Source organism: Heliconius melpomene, chromosome 4, assembly GCF_056956725.1.
Source record: "Heliconius melpomene rosina isolate 202511_hmr_F chromosome 4, ASM5695672v1, whole genome shotgun sequence".
Taxonomy (NCBI): domain Eukaryota; kingdom Metazoa; phylum Arthropoda; class Insecta; order Lepidoptera; family Nymphalidae; genus Heliconius; species Heliconius melpomene.
The window spans coordinates 2,919,355-2,938,554 of NC_140392.1; the positions used below are offsets into that span (position 1 = coordinate 2,919,355).

The 19,200-nt window shown below is 34.7% G+C and overlaps 4 protein-coding genes across 7 annotated transcripts; 2 read left to right on the top strand and 2 right to left on the bottom strand.

Annotated features, from left to right (window-relative positions):
* The first annotated feature begins 339 nt into the window (after window positions 1–339).
* LOC146539421 (cuticle protein 21-like) lies at window positions 340–5,416 on the top strand. 2 transcript variants are annotated; one of them, XM_085208185.1, is made up of 3 exons: window positions 340–351; window positions 445–840; window positions 4,824–5,416. In XM_085208185.1, exons 1-3 carry the CDS (start codon window positions 340–342, stop codon window positions 5,322–5,324), a joined length of 909 nt encoding a protein of 302 aa, XP_085064311.1. In that variant the 3' UTR covers window positions 5,325–5,416. The 2 variants fall into 2 exon arrangements, with proteins under 2 accessions (XP_085064311.1, XP_085064310.1); XM_085208184.1 differs by lacking the exons at window positions 340–351; window positions 445–840 and adding an exon at window positions 4,524–4,708.
* Window positions 2,539–10,197, bottom strand: LOC146539422 (cuticle protein 7-like). 2 transcript variants are annotated; one of them, XM_085208190.1, is made up of 3 exons: window positions 10,068–10,197; window positions 9,536–9,952; window positions 2,539–3,081 (listed from the first exon to the last, which is right to left on the bottom strand). In XM_085208190.1, the coding sequence occupies exons 1-3, from the start codon at window positions 10,077–10,079 to the stop codon at window positions 2,623–2,625; spliced, it is 888 nt and encodes a 295-aa protein (XP_085064316.1). In that variant the 5' UTR covers window positions 10,080–10,197; the 3' UTR covers window positions 2,539–2,622. The 2 variants fall into 2 exon arrangements, with proteins under 2 accessions (XP_085064316.1, XP_085064314.1); XM_085208188.1 differs by lacking the exons at window positions 9,536–9,952; window positions 10,068–10,197 and adding an exon at window positions 3,355–3,388.
* On the top strand, window positions 7,468–12,431 carry LOC146539423 (larval cuticle protein A3A-like). 2 transcript variants are annotated; one of them, XM_085208187.1, is made up of 3 exons: window positions 7,468–7,499; window positions 7,683–8,069; window positions 11,934–12,431. In XM_085208187.1, exons 1-3 carry the CDS (start codon window positions 7,488–7,490, stop codon window positions 12,414–12,416), a joined length of 882 nt encoding a protein of 293 aa, XP_085064313.1. In that variant the 5' UTR covers window positions 7,468–7,487; the 3' UTR covers window positions 12,417–12,431. The 2 variants fall into 2 exon arrangements, with proteins under 2 accessions (XP_085064313.1, XP_085064312.1); XM_085208186.1 differs by lacking the exons at window positions 7,468–7,499; window positions 7,683–8,069 and adding an exon at window positions 11,738–11,771.
* Window positions 12,432–14,922: 2,491 nt separating this feature from the next.
* Window positions 14,923–15,702, bottom strand: LOC146539424 (larval cuticle protein A2B-like). Its single transcript, XM_085208182.1, has 2 exons — window positions 15,680–15,702; window positions 14,923–15,570 (listed from the first exon to the last, which is right to left on the bottom strand). Exons 1-2 carry the CDS (start codon window positions 15,689–15,691, stop codon window positions 15,001–15,003), a joined length of 582 nt encoding a protein of 193 aa, XP_085064308.1. The 5' UTR covers window positions 15,692–15,702; the 3' UTR covers window positions 14,923–15,000.
* Between the last annotated feature and the right edge of the window lie 3,498 nt (window positions 15,703–19,200).

Genomic DNA, 19,200 nt, shown 5'->3' on the forward strand with positions numbered 1-19,200 from the left:
TGTTGTCTGTTTTCCATAAAACTTATAACTATCGTTTCGATAAATAATCAAGAAACACATTTCACATAATTTCGTTAGGTTTATTCAGTTATTGAGTAACGTCATATTTAAGCAAACAAATAATTAGCACATAATTGTAGATTTGTACCTAAGTCTTATATCTTTAAAATACATATCTAATAAACTTGACCTCAGAGATATGAATTGAATAAGAAATATTTATGTAAATTTTATTCGTTATAAAAAAATTATACCACTTTTGCATCAAGTCATATAAAAGCTCAAGTAAATTTTATTCAGTACACTTGTATTTCAATACTCAACATAACAACAACTACAATGACCGCCAAGGTAAATTTCAAATTCATAATAGATATAATAATTTTTGATTTCTATTAAAATTTGATGTGTGTGTAATTATAAAAATGTTTCAACTTGATTCAGATTGTGATCGTCCTCGCCCTGGCAGCTGTTGCCTCTGCCCTGCCCGTGCTGGAGTACGAAGCGCCCGCTAACTACGAATTCCAATACTCGGTGCATGACAACCAAAGTGGTGATATAAAGCAACAGCAAGAAGCTCGCGCTGGCGACGCCGTCCACGGCTCCTACTCGCTTGTGCAGCCTGATGGAGTCCACCGCATCGTGGATTACAGCGCTGACAAGGAGAGCGGATTCAACGCCATCGTTCGCTATGAAGGCAACCCCATCGTATCTGCTCCCGCTAAAATCGCCTACGCTCCTGTCGCCAAGCTCGCCTACGCCGCCCCTGTCGCCAAGGTGGCCTACTCCGCCCCCGTCGCCTACGCCGCTCCCCTCGCACACGTCAGCTACTCATCCCCCGTCATCTCCTACCAACACTAGACCCATATAGCTTTTAATTCTCTAAAGTTATTTATACGATATGAATTGTTACAAATAAATTATTTGTTATAGTTATACGTAATTGTTTTATTAAAGATTTCCTAATTATTTATTTGTTACTTTTTTGAGCATAGTAATTTTAATGTAAAATGCTGTCCTCTGAAAAATGTTGTGTTCCAAACAAAAATGTTAAAATTTTGATAGGCCATAATCTATGAGGATGGATAAACACATTGCATAAAACTATACTTAACCTAAACCTATACTTAACTACTTGAAGTTGAATTTCACATTCAAACATGTCCCATATTTTAGGCAATAGGTAGAATGAATTTTGTGACGAGTTAATCGACACTTTTACCCAACTTGATTCTATTTTATGCTGGCAATACAAAGCTTTAGTAAATGAATAATCTCTTATTAATACAAAACTTATATTGGTCTTGTAAGGGTCGCGTCATGCCGTCATGCATAATGGCCTATTAAAATTTTAATATGATTGTTTGGAATACAACATTTTTCAGAGAACAGCATTTTACGTTAAAATTACTACATATTAAACTAAACGATAGTTTACTACTTACGCATAAGAAAAGAAGGGTAAGTAAAGAGAACCTAATGTCAAAACACTCCGTTTTCCACTTTTTGCCTAATTCTCAAGTTTCATGTATGTTTAAATATCAAATTTTAATTTAAATATCCCTTAAACATGAATCGTATCTATTACAACCGCTTATACACAGTACAGTCTAAATTACAAATTTAATTGTATTTTCTTTGTGCAATAAAGTGTTTATAAATAAATAAATAGTCAGGCATTTTTATGTGTGCCATCTCACACTGATTTGGCATTTATTTAGGTACTTTGGGTACGTACAGCGTCTCCAAATGTTGATAACAAAAATATAGAGTCTATTGCCTAAAATAAGGTCTCCTGTGCTGTTCCTAACCTGGGGCAAAAATGAAAATTCCATGAAGGTTTCGTGATATTAAAATTAAAAATATTATTTGATGAGTTACTTCGGCAAATTCTATGCTTAATAATAATTTACTAAGTAACAAATGGGAAGTATTTTTTTTCATTCACGCCTGCAGTTGCTTTCCGTCCTTCTTCTATAAACATTACATGTCATTACAAAATGTAATTGTAATTATTCGTGTAATTTGTGGACAAACATACTCAAAACTCATTTGTAAGAATCATCAAAATTGGTCGACATCTACACATTAGTCTCTACAACACACTTCCGTTCTCTACTTTTTGTCAAATTCATAATCACGTTACCAGAACCAGGAAATGGGAATGTTATATATTTCATTCCCTCGAGTGAGAATCGAATCCACAAATACTGTTTTCAGTCGCACACTAGTGCCCCTGCGTCTACACAAATACTGTTTGCTTACATAGGTAGGTATTTTAAAAAATAATAAATTGGGAAAAGCAGTTTACAAATCAACATTACGAGATGTTTCGCGTGATGTTGATCCGACTCATGAATTTTAGTACATTTAAACTTACTTTCTTTCTGCAATAGATCTTTGATTAACACTTTTCAAGAGAAATAACTAATTCATTTTTTCTAAGGCCATAGTCAAGATGAAATATAGTATAGTATAAGTATGCATATTTTTTATGCTATTAATACATATAAATGTAAGGAAAAGAAAGACATTAAATAATATTTATGTAAATATTTAATTGCAACAACAGTTATCACATTTCATAAATAAGTTAATTAAGTTTAAGAAGTAGCTATTGACTTAGTGTTGGTAGGAGATGACGGGTGATGAGTAGCTGACGTGCGCGAGAGGAGCGGCGTAGGCCACTTTGGCGACAGGGGCGGCGTAGGCGACGGGGGCGGAGTAGGCCACCTTAGCGACGGGAGCGGCGTAGGCGAGCTTGGCGACGGGAGCGGCGTAGGCGAGCTTGGCAGGGGCGGGGGCAACGATGGGGTGGCCCTCGTAACGCACGATAGCGTTGAATCCGTGCTCCTTGTCAGCGCTGTAGTCCACGATGCGGTGGACTCCATCAGGCTGCACGAGGGAGTAAGAGCCGTGGACGGCGTCTCCAGCGCGGGCCTCTTGTTGCTGCTTCACATCACCACTGTGGCTGTCGTGTACCGAGTATTGAAACTCGTAGTGTGCTGGTGCTTCAGGCTCTGCGTACTGTAGTACGGGCAGAGCCGACGCGGCCGCTACCAAGGCAAGGACGATCACTACCTGTAACCATAAAAATATATTAGGGTTAAGTCACTTCGTTTAACATTTTTCCTTAATTTTGTCATGTTATATTTTCAAAAAGGAAACGTAACGCTTCATTTCGTCCAACCAGATTGAGCTAATACATATAATATATTCCACTGAATAGTATCACAATTCACAATTATCACTTATATAAGAGACAAGTAAGTATATGACGGCCCAGAACAGAAAATAATGAAATTATATAATTAATTAAAATCAATCTATTTAAAATTAAAGTACATAATTCACCTTAGCGGACATTTTGGTTGTTATTGAAGTGAATGTTAAAATTTGACTGTACTAAAATGTCGGTACTGAGAGTTTTTATATAAGCGAGTGTCCTTGCACGAGTTGCAACTATAGAGATAACTAAAGAAAGCATAAGCTTTCTTGCCCTTAGGGAGCGTTGGACAAATAAGACATTATTCTATTATTTATTAGCTTTCGAAGCGTGATTAACATTAAAAAAACTAGATTTTTTTAACGATTGCTTCAATTTATTATATCCCTAAGAAGTTATCAGCATAAGAATTTAATGTCATAAGTTTGTTATAGTAAAATATAATACATAATATACCACATTTATATTTCGTTACCTTTTTTTTAACTTCAAACAGTATCCCGCGTGTAGCAGAGTTGGCAGAGGGAGCCCAGTGTTAAGATACACAATCCCCACTTTCCGCCGAGTTCTGGAGGCATTGTGTGTTTAGTGGCGGAACACAACGCCTCAAATTCCTTGTAACAGTTGTATTTGGGATATCATTACAATCGTGGTGCAATAGTTCTAAGCCAGAATCCAGAAGAAACAATTGTTGTTTCGTTTTCGTTCCCACTCGACCAAATAAGTATTTTTTTTATTTTAAAACTAAATAATTTTGGTTTAGTCAAAAATTCATCAAAAACATAAAATTAAAAAAATACAATATTTTTTGTTAAATCATGTGTTCATTGTAATTAGTACAATAAATAAAATGTATCGAAACTACATATAGTTTAGGTATAATTTTATTTATACCTCAATCACATCCGTCGTACTAACTGATTATTTGTAAAATCGAATTATCAATGAATTAATTTGTGATGGATCTTCCGAGAGGTTACAATCATTTATATAATAAATCTATTTTATTTTACTATTAACTTTTACTTTTACTTTTACTTTACTATTACAGTCGTGGCGCAGGAGCTCAATGGTGCGATCGCAACGTGACGGTTTTTTTCTCTCTGGCACCAAGGCAAACTCCCGGCGTTAAGTTCCGCCGTACCGTTCCGCTCAACACGTAAAAACATGAAAAATTTGGCGGAAAATAGGAAAAACAATGTCTAAACACTAGGTACATGCAGGATACAGCGTAAAGATGTTTGAATATTATGCCTTTTATAGTTTTGCCATAAATTTATATTTATAAGTCAGAAACATTTCTTACGTTACAGTGTATACAGGAGTAGCCATAAATTTTAAAAAGTATATTCCTCGAGGACGATAATTGTCACTTACATATCTATATTCTCGCAATACGCCGACATAAATAGGAGCGCAAAATTTGTTTCATTACATTCAGAATCAAACATTCACCACACAACAACCACAATGACCGCCAAGGTTGGTTATATAAAATTTTAATTTATAAGAAATTATGTAATGGTGAATTATGAAAGAACATATTTTTTTTGCTTTTATTATAATATTTATATTTATCTACTTGTAATAATTGCAGATTGTGATCGTTCTCGCCCTGGCAGCTGTTGCCTCAGCCTTGCCCGTGCTGCAGTACGCAGAGCCTGAAGCTCCCGCCCACTACGAATTCCAATACTCTGTGCACGACAACCACAGCGGTGATGTAAAGCAGCAACAAGAGGCCCGCGCTGGAGATGCCGTCCACGGCTCCTACTCCCTCGTGCAGCCTGATGGAGTCCACCGCATCGTGGACTACAGCGCTGACAAAGTAAACGGATTCAACGCCATCGTGCGTTACGAGGGTCACCCCGTCGCTGCCCCCGCCCCCGCCAAGCTCGCCTACGCTCCCGTCGCCAAGCTCGCCTACGCCGCTCCCGTCGCCAAGGTGGCTTATTCTGCCCCCATCGCCTACGCCGCTCCCGTCGCCAAGGTGGCTTATTCTGCCCCCGTCGCCTACGCCGCTCCCGTCGCCAAGGTGGCCTACGCCGCTCCCCTCGCGCATGTCAGCTACTCATCCCCCGTCATCTCTTACCACCACTAAGTCAATAGCTATAGCGAATATTCTTATTAAACATGCTTAATTTATTTCTGAATATGTGATAAAAATACTTGTAAATAAATATTTACATATTATTTTGTACTTTTGTTCTCTGAATCACCAACCTTCATTTAAAATTGATTTACGCTATGCAGCCATAGTCACCAGTGTGAGTAAAAAAAACAATAAAGCTTTTTTGCCAAAAATTAAATAAAAAAACAAATCAAAAATTCTTTACTGACCATTCTTCCTATTAAAACGGGGTAGTAAACATAGATAAGAATAATTTATGCAAATTCTATCGGACAATCCTTCACGTAATATTGAAACAGCTATAATATAAAAAAATAATGCCAGTTCGCCAAATATTCAAAGTAATGGTTATTCTTAAATTTATTGAAATAAAAAAAAATACTTATAGTTACTATTAGTTATGATTGAAATTTAGACCCGAAATTTCAAGACAGTAACGTAAACTTAATATTAAATATTATGGTTTGTAACTTTGTATGACTGTTCGTCAATACACGACAAAAACTACCAATTGCCAAGATGATCGAGGAAATAAATATTGGAATTTGAAGGAGAACTGGAATTCCAAATATTAGAATTTGAAGGAGAACAAATTCATGAGTAGTAGAGTAAACATACAAGTAAAAGATTTTCAGGTAGTAAGTACGTTAATTAGAGTTCTTGAATTATTTATAAATTAAATACTTAGTATTGACGTAGCACTTTCATCCGACATACCCGATCTTTAAGATTTATTTAAAATCAATGTCAAAAAAATAATGTACTCATATTCTTACATGAATTTTATTATTAAATATTAGATTTAATATTAAATATTAGATAATATATAAGAGATTTATTATCTCTTTGGTTGATCGCGGTACCTTTTGAAAAACAAGCTTTTGTTCAAAATTTAAGTTGTACTAAATTTAAAGTAAATAAATTCATTGCCCCTGTATCCCGCCTTGGCAATTTCATAAAATTATTATTTTCATTTTTAGTACAACTTAATTCTTAAATAAAAGCTTAATCTTTTAAAAAAGGATATTTTTAATGAATTTTATTTACAAAATCGAAACTCCTAACGTAAACTGCTAAAATAAACCAGTCAAGGGCGAGTGGGATTTGCCTACCGAAGGTTCCGTACCAATTTCAGGATTGTAGGGCAACGGAATGTACAGCATAAATTAAAATTATTAAACTTAAGTTTGCGAGCGTCTTCAATTATTTTGTACAAAATGAAGTTCAAATAGAGATTTTATATAATGTTTTTCTTAGTTGATGAAAGTGTTTTAACACTACGTTCATAGGACACAGCATGAAGATAAATAAATTAATTTATAATTTATACAAAAATAAAAACCGACTTCTAACAACGAACTAAAAAGTGAAAAATAATTATACAAAGATTTTATAATTTTGAAGTCGGTGTTAAGTAAAACAAACAGGCTTAGTAATTAGATATTGTAGTAAAGGTGTTGTAGCATTAGCTTTACATAAACTACATCGTAGCATACGAGTATATTTAGAATAATTTAATTTGAGAATAGAATATACTTTTATTAAATTAGTGAATCAATTTTACATTTTTAAATATAAATTATTATAAAAAAAAATACATTTAAAAATATAAAAAACACCACTCTTCCGAGGGCGGGACAAGGATCCAAGTCATCGGTGGCTAGGTCTCCAGAGAGATGAACCTCCGCACAATACGCGCCGTCTCAAGTAACACTGCCTTCTGTATCCGGTTCTAATTTGAGAATAATTATTATTTGTTTATTTAGGCAATTTTTTTAACTAATTTTGCTAAGTTGGTTGACTCAATTATGATTCAATTAGTTGATAAAATCCGTCTATTCTAATTTGGATAGCTTGGTTATAAATGATATTTAGTCTAAATAATATCTCATTAAGTATCGAATAAATAAAATTTCATACACATGTATACGTTGGTAAATAAAAAATAATCTAATAAAGTTGACCTCTAAGATTTAAATCGAACTAGAAATATGCAAATTCAATGTAAAAAAAATATTACAAGACCGAAAAAGTCGCACCTATGACATTTTTGCAACGACACGCGTATAAAAGCTGAAGTAAAATATTTGTCAGTACACTTGTATTACAAATCTCAATACAACAACAACTACAATGTCTGCTAAGGTGAATTTTGACTTTGTATATAATACTTAAATATCTGTAAATAATATGCTTATTATTACATTCTTTTTGTCTTGGTAATTTTAAATAGATCGAGATTATCAGGATAAAAATACATAATAAGTGCAATGAAAATTTGAAATAAATGAATATATGTAATAAAAAAAATATTTGAACTTGTTACAGATTGTAATTGTCCTCGCCCTGGCCGCGGCCGCCTCCGCTCTACCCGTACTGCAGTACGCAGAGGTCGAAGCACCCGCCAACTATGAGTTCCAATACTCTGTACATGACAACCAAAGCGGTGATGTGAAGCAGCAACAAGAGGCCCGCGCTGGAGATGCCGTCCACGGCTCCTACTCGCTCGTTCAGCCTGATGGAGTTCACCGCATCGTGGACTACAGCGCTGACAAGGTGAACGGATTCAACGCCATCGTTCGTTACGAAGGCAAGCCCATCGTGTCCGCTCCCGCTAAGATCGCCTACGCTCCTGTCGCCAAGCTCGCCTACGCCGCACCCGTTGCCTACGCCGCCCCTGTCGCCAAGCTTTCCTATGCTGCTCCCCTCGCGCACGTCAGCTACTCATCCCCCGTCATCTCCTACCAGCACTAAATATTGACTTACTGTAGCTAGCAATTCTTAGCTATAGTGGATATCCTTGTTACAGTTATTTAATTTATTTATAAAGTATGAATAAAAAAAATCTTTGCAAATAAATATTTACATATTTTATTCACGATTGACCTTACTACAAAGTTTTAAAAAAATCTAATAAAATACAACAAAACTATTTCGGAGTCATAAAATTGGACAAACTGAAGTTAGCATATGCCCATATGCAACATTTTATATGAAATTAGCTACAAATATACGTTTCTCATAAATACGTTTTTCCTATAAATTTTCACTTTTTGGATTTCTTCTCTTATTTGAACTTAAATAACTTATACAATACAATAACATGGGCGGAATAACAAATTCGTGCAAATTTTCATAAGTATAGATACACGGAAAGTACCCTATAAGATTTGATTCCGCGGCGAATTTCATACAAAATGCAGTTAAATCGATGCGGAAATGCTCTTCCTTTCTTTTGATTACGTTGACTTAGAAGCTTGATTTCATTTATAATTCAATGGATGATTATAAACCTAAATAATTGATATTAATTTCACCTTGACACCTCCTCGCGATCTCGAGGTATCAATTTGGGAATGAACTTATTCAAAAGCCTTGGGATTTCATTAGCGTAACTTCCGTTAAAAAAATGTTTTGAAAAAATAATACGTACTTATGTTAACACTAATATTACATTTTACATTATAAAATTAAAAAGCACTGAACAAGAAAAACTACTGAATCCAATGTTAATATTACCATCGAAGATAGATTGAGTTGCTTTTGTGTTATGATGTATAATTATTGTTTAACTTACTTTATAACATTACTTTCTTTTTACCTGTCTAATATACTTGTTTTGCTCCTTAAAGTTGTTCTTTGTTTATGGCGTTCCGAGCGTGCCTCACTCCTTAAAGTGGTTTGCAATATAACGATAGCTTAAATCACAAATTTAAAATTAATATAATAAAGATGCTTAATATTTATAAATAACGGGCTTGGATAAAGATTCGTATCCCAATAGGGGATATCAAATAGATGTTAATGAAATCATATGTTTGTGGTTTCTTACTTTAGCATTTTTAATTTGTTAATGTTATATTAAAGCTATTTGGATTACGTATCTGACTGTACAAAAAGATTTGCATGAATAAGATTATTGTATTTGAGAGGCGGCAGATAATTAAGAATCTACGATGTAATTTTTATCATTCACAGGTCATACTGTAGCTTAGTTGTAAATTAAGGCTGAGTCAATTGTATAATATATATATAGAGAGAAAAAAATATATAAAATATTATGTAAACATTTATTTATTACTATTTGTATCACACATTCAGAAATAAATTAAGTATTTTTAACAAAGATATCCGCTATAGACTTAGTGTTGGTAGGAGATGACGGGGGATGAGTAGCTGACGTGTGCGAGGGGAGCGGCGTAGGCCACCTTGGCGACGGGAGCTGAGTAGGCGACGGGGGCAGAATAGGCCACCTTGGCCACAGGGGCGGCGTAGGCGAGCTTGGCGACAGGAGCGTAGGCGAGCTTGGCAGGGGCAGGGGCGGCGACGGGGTGTCCCTCATATCGCACTACGGCGTTGAATCCGTGCTCCTTGTCAGCGCTGTACTCCACGATACGGTGGACACCATCAGGCTGTACGAGGGAGTAGGAGCCGTGGACGGCATCTCCAGCACGAGCCTCTTGTTGCTGCTTTACGTCCGCGCTGTGCTCATCGTGTACGGAGTATTGGAACTCGTAGTGGGCGGGCGCTTCCGGCTCTGCATACTGCACAACTGGCAGAGCGGAGGCAACTGCGGCCAGGGCGAGGACGATCACAATCTGTAATTAATATTCACAAATATATCATACCTAAGTAAGAAATGTAAAAAAATAATCGTTTTATAAGTCATAATTATTTAAGTCAGCCAATAAATTAAAATTTTATATAACCAACCTTGGCGGACATTGTGGTTGTTGTGTAGTGAATGTTTGAGTCTGAATGTAATGAAACAAATTTTGCGCTCCTATTTATGTCGGCTTATTGCGAGAATATTGATATGTAAGTGACATTTGTTAGCCTCGAGATAAATAGTTATTTAATTTTAATGTATAACTGAAACACCTGTAGATAAGATAATAATAAATAATAATAAAAACTTTATTGAGTTTTACAAACAAGTTAGCTTAAGTAAACATAAGTTTTAGATACAAACATAGGCTAAACAAATATAAAGAAATGTTTAAAGATTTCCTCTGTATCCGTACTAGTTGCCTGTATTCCGGTATACAGCGCCCATCCCTACAAGAAAATTTTTTAATTAGCCTGTTGAAAAATTATAATTACAATTAGGCTCTAAGTGTGACGTGACCTCTCTTTGTGTATTATGAGATTGTGCCTGAGTGAGTGTGAGAGGATGTGTAATTTTATTTTTATTTATTTGTTTTGTGCATGTGTATGTTGTGTGTTTAAATTATAGCGTGGGAGATTTAAGGATATATATGTATATATAAATAAATAGCAATATATTTATTTGTCTTTACAAAGCAGGTTTTCTGTTTCTTCGTAAGAGAGCTCATGTAAAAAATACCACCTAACACCTTTCGTGTGCATGACCCTTTTATTAAATGATAAACATTTAAAATTTTATTTATTTTGTTATAAATGTAAGGACCAATATAAGGGAAAAAATGCCTAACAAATGAAGTTCTTAAATTACTACCTTCTTCTTCTTCTTCGTTCTTATATTATATACCTATTGTAACGTGAGAAATGTGAAAATGTAATATAAATAGATAAAAGGAGGAGAGCCTTTACAATTTTTTCTAAATCATACTAAAGTCATAAATCATACTGACTCATCACAGAGTATTTGTAAGAATTTAATGTAATTTTTTTAGACTTTTCGTTTTGGGTTTATTTACGAAATTATACGAATGTTTTACGTCCTCTTCCTTTTTATTTGGTATTGATACACTTTCAACAATATTTATAAAATACGAAACGAAGTAGGTACTTAAATACTTTATCCCTTTTAGTTCTATTTTTTGCATTTTTGCAAAATGAGTGTGGTAAAACCGTACCTTTTTTCGAAGGACGTGAATGAGGTTTAAGTTATTACATTACATTATAGATTTTTTTTTTCTCAAATGGCAAATGGTAAACGTGATGTTGTAAAAAAATACAGAATAAGGCAGTGTAGAAGTTTTTAACACCCCTGTATTACCCAACCCCTTTGTGACCCTGCGTTACGACTGGCTTCATCATCTTCTATATTAACAAGAATTAATTAGTACCCAGTATTAAAAAATCTTCACCAATGTAACAAAAATAATTTAAAAGATATTTCATTTATATTAAAGAGCGTATATAATTATAATTTTAGCAAAAGGAATATATAACTGTGCGATTATACAAATGCGGGAATGGGTTTATTTTATAAATATATTTTTTTTCCCATAACTTTTATACGACAAACTTTTGAAAGAGACTACAAAATAATATTATTTAAATTGTATTCTCTTCAATGATTTTAAATCACGGACTAGAAAGTTTTACTTACGACACTTTTGCAGCGCCAGTCATATAAAAGCTGAAGTAAAATATTTATCAGCACACTTGTATTACAATCTTCATATAACAACTACAATGTCCGCTAAGGTGATTTTTTATTCCTCAATTCATATAATATATAATTATATCCAGGCCAAGTATTCCAGGACACTGAAATATAAATAAAATATTATAGATAGTAAATACAATATTATAATAAAAAACATAATAAAAACAATATAATAATTTAAATATCTTGTTATCTTTCAGATTTTGATCGTCCTCGCCCTGGCCGCGGTCGCCTCCGCCCTGCCTGTTGTGCAGTACGCAGAGCCCGAAGCGCCCGCCCACTACGAATTCCAATACTCCGTCCACGATGAGCACAGCGCTGACGTGAAGCAGCAACAAGAGGCCCGCGCTGGTGACGCCGTCCACGGCTCCTACTCCCTCGTGCAGCCTGATGGAGTCCACCGCATCGTTGAATACAGCGCTGACAAGGAGCACGGATTCAACGCCGTAGTGCGATATGAAGGACACCCCGTCGCCGCCCCCGCCCCTGCCAAACTCGCGTACGCTCCCGTCGCCAAGCTCGCCTACGCCGCTCCCGTCGCCAAGCTCGCCTACGCCGCTCCCGTCGCCAAGGTGGCGTACTCCGCCCCCGTCGCCTACGCAGCTCCCGTCGCCAAGGTAGCCTACGCTGCACCCCTCGCACACGTCAGCTACTCATCCCCCGTTATCTCCTACCAACACTAAGTCAATACTTTTAGCGAATATCCATGTTAAATCTATTTAATTAATTTATATAATAAAAATATTAAATTTACTCAAAATATTTTTTTCAACTTACGTCAACTAATGTAACCCCTCAGAGGCTTTTCGTAATAGTCTATGACATGTTATTACAATAACGTTTTAAAATTTTGGATATTACCAAAATTTAAAAAGTGTTTGTTTATTCCTTTAGCCGGTAGCGTATAACGTAACGCTGTATCCTCCACATGGCAGGGTAGACAGAGGGAACCTCATATTAAGACGGAGTGTCTTAATACTAGTTCTCATTTTCCGCCTAATTCTGGAGACATTTCGTGTTGACTCAACGCTGCGCTTTTGCTTCAACATCAGAGCGGAGAAATGAAAATATTAAAATTTTCATTTCCTCGAGTGGGGATTAATAATACAACCAGTTGTTTACAGTCACACACTTGTGCCCCGATGCGACTGGCTTCAATTTTATACTTTTTTAAATTAATTTAATTATTATTTCAAACAAAAAGTTCAAAATTAAATTGATATATTTATTCACGTGGTTCCATAATAAAAGCATAAATAATTCAAATAATCCTCACAGAAGATGTATTGGGCACTCAAAATAAATATATTTCCTTCTATAAACATATCTTAGAAAACAATTTCTAAATGACAAATTTTGTCAAACTATTTTATTTTCATACCAGAGATATGAAAATAAAAAAAAAATTAAAATTATATAATAATATTTTAGGGTTCCGTAATTTTTAAGGAAAAAAGGAACCCTTATAAGATCATTTCGTCTGTCCGTCCGTCTGTCGGTCCGTCTTTTTGTCTGTCTGTCTGTCAAAACTCTTTATCTCAGGAACGCTTGGAAATGTCGAGGTGAAGACTATATACTCAGATCTACGGCCCCATATTTTCCTGATAAATAACATATTTCTACATTTACTTAGAAAAAGATATTTCAAAAATTCAAAGTTTATATCAAAAAACGCGTATTTCGATGCTATAAAGAGAATCAAAATTAATATGGTACTTCCGATTAACCTAGAATTATGAAATTTGGCAGCTAGCATCTAGAAGTAGTACTAACTCACAAAAATATCTGAAGATTATATATTTGTGGTTAAATCCTAAAAATAGTATCCTTAAAAGGGAGGCAAAATTTGCTATTAAAGCCGCTAGTTCAAGTGAGGTATCAGATGAAAGAGCTCTGGCCAGAAGAGCGAGCGGCGAGGGCGACTCGCGCTTGTCCGATTTTTTTAAATTTGAACTTGACAATATTTAATCTGTGAAGAACTGGCATTAAGCATTTAAGCGTAAAATGAAAAACAAAATAACACGACTTTATCTATATATATAAAAGAACTTGTCCTCACTGACTGAGGTAAGACGCACGCACAGCCGTAACCGCTGTGCGTAGAAACGTGGAATTTGGACAGATGTTTACTTTCATAATCTGGACATCCACTAAGAAGGAATTTTGAAAAATTTTATCCCTAAAGGGGTTAAAATAGGGGTTCAAAGTTTGTATGGAAAAAAATTTAAATCGGCACCGATTTTTATAAAATTTGATATTTAGACTCTTAAAAATATTTAATTGGACATGTGTTTCATGGTTTTCTAGAATTCACCCCCTAAGGGTGCAAATAATGGGGTTGAAAGTTTGTACGGAAAAATCTTTAAATCGAAACCGATTTTTATAAAATTTGAAATTTAGACTCTTAAAAATATTTAATCGAACACATGTCTCATGGGTTATTAGAATTCACCCCTAAATACGCAAGCGAAGCTGCGCGCGTCCGCTAGTATGTAAATAAAACTAATCAACTATTAAAGATAATTGTAGGCTATAGTTTAAACTATTTCAGTTATAGACTACAAATTAGATATTTCAGATTAATTCTGTAGTTAAAGGGTTCGCCAACCATGCGAAGATTGCATAATAAATATCCAGTGAAATGTTAGTGACAGAGTAATGTAGGTGCATATTTAGCCTATCATCACACATTACAAGTACAAGAATTACGATAACTGCGGTAATCTATCAAGCAACCTTCTGCAACCATCTGCAATTAATTGTGATGCTTTGACACCAGGCAAGCTGCTAGCTTTAGATATGAAATATTTCAGTATATTATCGATCTTTTGTGTGCTAAAAAAATATTTAGATACGAAGGTCCAAATCTTCGGTTTCATTTTAGGATTTTCTAATTATTTTTAGTTTAAAAATAATAAAAAATATCAACCAATAATGTCATAATTAGTTCTATTAAAAGTTTTTATCCTCTTGGATTTAAAATATTTAATAGTGAAAACCGCATTAGAATCCATTGCGTGGCATCTTTGGAAAGCGACTTTTTTTTACATTTTGTTGAGATGTCTTTATCTTTAAAACATGTTTATGTTTAATTGTTTTTATACGTTTTAAAACTGTATTTAAAGAAATTAAATGAATAAAATTAATTTAAAAATCGGTCGATATAATAAAATAAGAGAAACAACAGTATAAATCTTAAACAAACAATTTATTTGTAACTATTTATCACATAAATAAATTAATCAACTTTAATAATACTTAATACCTTTAGTGGTGGTAGGAGACGATGGGGGAGGAGTAGCTGACTTGGGCGAGAGGAGCGGCGTATGCTACCTTCGCTACGGGAGCAGCATAGGCGAGCTTGGCAACGGGAGCAGCGTAGGCTACCTTGGCGACAGGGGCGGCATAAGACACGGGTGAGTAGGCAATCTTGGCGACTGGGGAAGCGTATGCGACGGGGGCGGAGTAGGCAACCTTGGCGACGGGTGCGGCGTAGGCAACCTTGGCGACGGGAGCGTATGCAACCTTAGCTACTGGTACGGGAGCTGGGATGGGTTTACCCTCGTAACGCACAATAGCGTTAAAACCGTTTACTTTGTCAGAAGAGTATTCCACGATACGGTGGACACCATCAGGCTGTACCAGAGAGTATGAGCCGTGGACATCATCTCCAGCACGGGCCTCTTGCTGTTGCTTGATATCACCAGTGTGTTCATCGTGAACGGAGTATTGGAACTCGTAGTGAGCGGGAGCTTCTGCCTCAGCGTATGCTACCTTAGCCACAGGGACTAATGGGATAGCTGATGCGGCCACGGCCAGGGAGAGGACGACGAAGAACTGTAAGTAAAAAATATATCATTAATAAGAATACATATAATTAGGTATTAATAAAAAAATCCAAAAAATATATTTTAAATTAAAATGAATGTTTTTCCTCCCGTCTCACCTTAGCTGCCATTGTTAATGGATTGATTGTCGAAATAAGACTATGCCTCAGTATGGGCCGCGAATGTTTTTATATATGAATAGTCGCTGGTTTTTTGGGCATACTGACATTAACCGGCCGCGGGCGTACCGTGCAGTAATTAAACCTGCAGTTGACGGCGAGGTGAAGGTCGTCGTCAGTTGAAATTCTCCATAAGTTGATCTCGATATGACATTAAAATGATTGATAAAAACACCTTGCACGATGTATGGTGACATTATTATTGTTATGCAATAAATTAGTGTTTGAAAATAATAAGTAAATTAAATCAGCTTCACGCTGTGTAAGGGTACACAGCAGAGTAGGCAGAGGGAACCTAGTATTAAAACACTCCGGTCCCCACTTTCGGGCGAATTATGGAGGTATTGCGGGTTGAGGGGCGAAACTCAACGCCGCACTTTGCCTGTACACCAGAGTAGAGGAATAAAAATATAAATTTAAAAAAATATTTCATTTCCTCGAATGGGAGTTGAACCCACAACCAGACGCGTTTACAGTCACACACGCTACGTGACTAATAAATGGGTACTTATAATAGTAAGACTTTTTACTATGAAAGTATATTAGTAGCTGAGCAGCACAGTGGGTGGATTCGGAATAAAAGTTTAGAAAATTAAAAGACAAATACAGACTGTACTTTGTCTCTTTATTTTAATAACATCTTGAATATGTTTTACAATTAGAATGGAAATTATTTATATTATACGCTTTGTCGTATATATAATTATTTAATCATTCTCTGGTAAGAAAACTAAACATGGGTTGGTTGAGTTCCGTTACTTAACATACCATGTCTCGAAAATTGGAAGGAGAATGGATAACGGAGTATATTAACACTACGTTCCCTCTGAGAGACTAATAGCTTCGTATAAAATATTATGTAATGTATTTATTTATAATCAGATATTTCTCATATTTTTTTTATTAATGGACTATGCTATGCAACAAATTGTCTGTAAAATCGTTACCAAAACCATTTTTTTTCGTTAAAATTTCACCAAAAGCCGTCATTTCTCACATTGGCAACAGTGAGAATAAAACCTATTGAATACTAAGAAATGTCAATTAGCATTTAACTGTAATTAATCATTTTTGCACAAAATTATGCAATTTTTACTTGAAATAAGTTCAAAAATTTAAAACTTACTTTAACATTTCAACTTAAAGGTTAGCAGATATATTGGTACGTATGTGACAAAGGTCAAGTTGGCAATGGTAAAATATATTATTGTAATAAAATGAGGTATTAAAAAATCAATTCCTTTAAAAAATATTCGATAATTTATCCTTATATGGATAAAAATGTAAGTCAATTTTATATAAACAGGTTTAATTTCGGATCGTAAAATTTTTACTTTTAGTCAAGAATTTCGCGTCTGACTTCGATTCTTCGTATAGCTTATATTATGAAATAGTGTTTTAGTAAAGTAAATAAAATAAATAAATAAATCAGCTTCACGCTGTATCCCGCACACAGCAGGGTAGGCAGAGAGAACCTAGTGTTAAGACACTCCATTCCTCACTTTCTGCCGAATTCTGGAGGCATTGCGTGTTAAGTGGCAGAACTTAACGCCGCGATTTGCCTCGACACCAGAGCGAAGTAATGGTAATATAAACGTAAATAAATAAAAGATTAATATTTACTTAAATAAGATACCTATACAGAAAGACAAAAACAAATTGTAAGAAATTACTTATCAAAAACTAGATCGCTCTTAAAGCGTTAAGTAATATAATTGCACAATTATCTATATTATTATGTAGCATTATTAATTGGTTGTTTGGCAGCTCATATATCTAAATCTTGCATTATCTTGTTGTGTATCATTATTATTTTTACATATTTAAAGTGTTTAGACACGAAAAACACGAAAAGAAAAATACGTATTTAAATAACGTAATACGTATTTTTCTTTTCAAAATTATAAAAATTTAAAAAAATATATAAATATTTATAAGTATTTATAGAAAATTTATAAGGTGTCGAGGTAAAGCGTTAAGTTCCACCATTCAATACGCTATCCGCCTCCAGAATTTGGTGGAAAGTGGGGAACGGAGTGTCCTCGTGTTTCCTCTACCTCAAAACTCAACGCCGCGCTTTGCCTCGACATCAGAGCGAAGAACTCATCTCCTCAATTGGGGATCGAACCCACAACCAGTCGATTTTACAGTCACATTTTGTGGCCCTGCGCCACGACTGGCCTAAAATTTACTTAGTTCTTTTAACGAAGGGCACAACATACCAGCCGTCGTTACTGCAATAGCGATATTGATCGTGACAGTATTATATCATGAAATTACTTCATATGTTTCGAAATCATGGCAGACCTGTAACAGTCAAATATATGGAAACTCGATTGATAAAAATAAACTGGAATACTTTTAATAAGGAAGTCTTAAGTCATTTTCCTTCTAGCACTGCAATTAAGAAATTACAAAAAAATATATTAACTTTAATTTTGTATATCTTTGTATAATGGTTAATTAAAATTAAGGTGATAGTGGCGCATTGCCATAACGTGTTGCTATAAACGACATGGTTGGTGGTTCTAATCGCACGGGGTGAAATAAATCCAATTTAGATGAAGATTTGGAGGAAAGTAGGGAACAGAGTGTCTTAACAGTTTTGAGTTAGTGAGAAATTATTAAAAGTAGCTATTATTAAATTCGTTAATAACAATTAGAACTTGAACTTACGTCCTGTAGCATATAACATTAATTCTACTTCTTGGATTCATGACTTAATACGAAAGTAACTTTTTTTTAAATATTATAAAACATGTTTATAAGCAAGTATAATATTATAAGAGAACTAATTTATATACGATCACGCATTGACACAAAAAGTAAAATAAATAAATATAATAATTGCCATATTAGGCAAGTATATTTAAAATATTATAAGTAGGTATATAATTACGTAGGTACTTTCTTAAAATATCGAATATTGTATAATATATCATAGCAGAGTAGATGGAACGAACCTAGTGTTAACACATTCCTTTCCTCACTTTCCGCCGAATGTTTCGAGGCATTGTGTGTTGAGTGGCGAAACTCAACCCCGCTCTTTGCCTTGATATCAGAACAAAGAACAGAAAATATGAATAAACACTAATTCATCCCCAATAAGGCCTTAACACATTGTATAGATACTATTAAATATATTTTTAAAATACATCAACAATTTCATATTAAAGTCATGAATATTGTATATCATTTTAAACTAAAACCATCAAAAAGCATTCGCGTGCATAATTTAAAAGAAAAAAAAAACCTTTTGCATCGCAGTTATTTTATCCGTTCATTCAAAATATCCAGACAAGGTGCTTTAGTCGAGCAAAAAATATGAATCAAGTTTAACAAGTGTAGCCAATATTGGTTGACCTCTCGCTTTCTATATTTCTATAGGAATAGTTCGGGCGTTGCGGAAAGACCAGATCTAGTTATATTGGTTTTTTGATGGGGAAATTAAAAGGCTTTTA

Bases quoted from the DNA above. Each gene is read 5' to 3' on its own strand.
- LOC146539421 (XM_085208185.1), top strand. The intron at 841-4,823 runs GTCATCTCCTAC...TAATAATTGCAG, and splicing joins ACGTCAGCTACTCATCCCCC to ATTGTGATCGTTCTCGCCCT.
- LOC146539422 (XM_085208190.1), bottom strand. The intron at 3,082-9,535 runs GTCAGCTACTCA...TTATGGTTACAG, and splicing joins ACGCCGCTCCCCTCGCACAC to GTAGTGATCGTCCTTGCCTT.
- LOC146539423 (XM_085208187.1), top strand. The intron at 8,070-11,933 runs GTCAGCTACTCA...GTTATCTTTCAG, and splicing joins ATGCTGCTCCCCTCGCGCAC to ATTTTGATCGTCCTCGCCCT.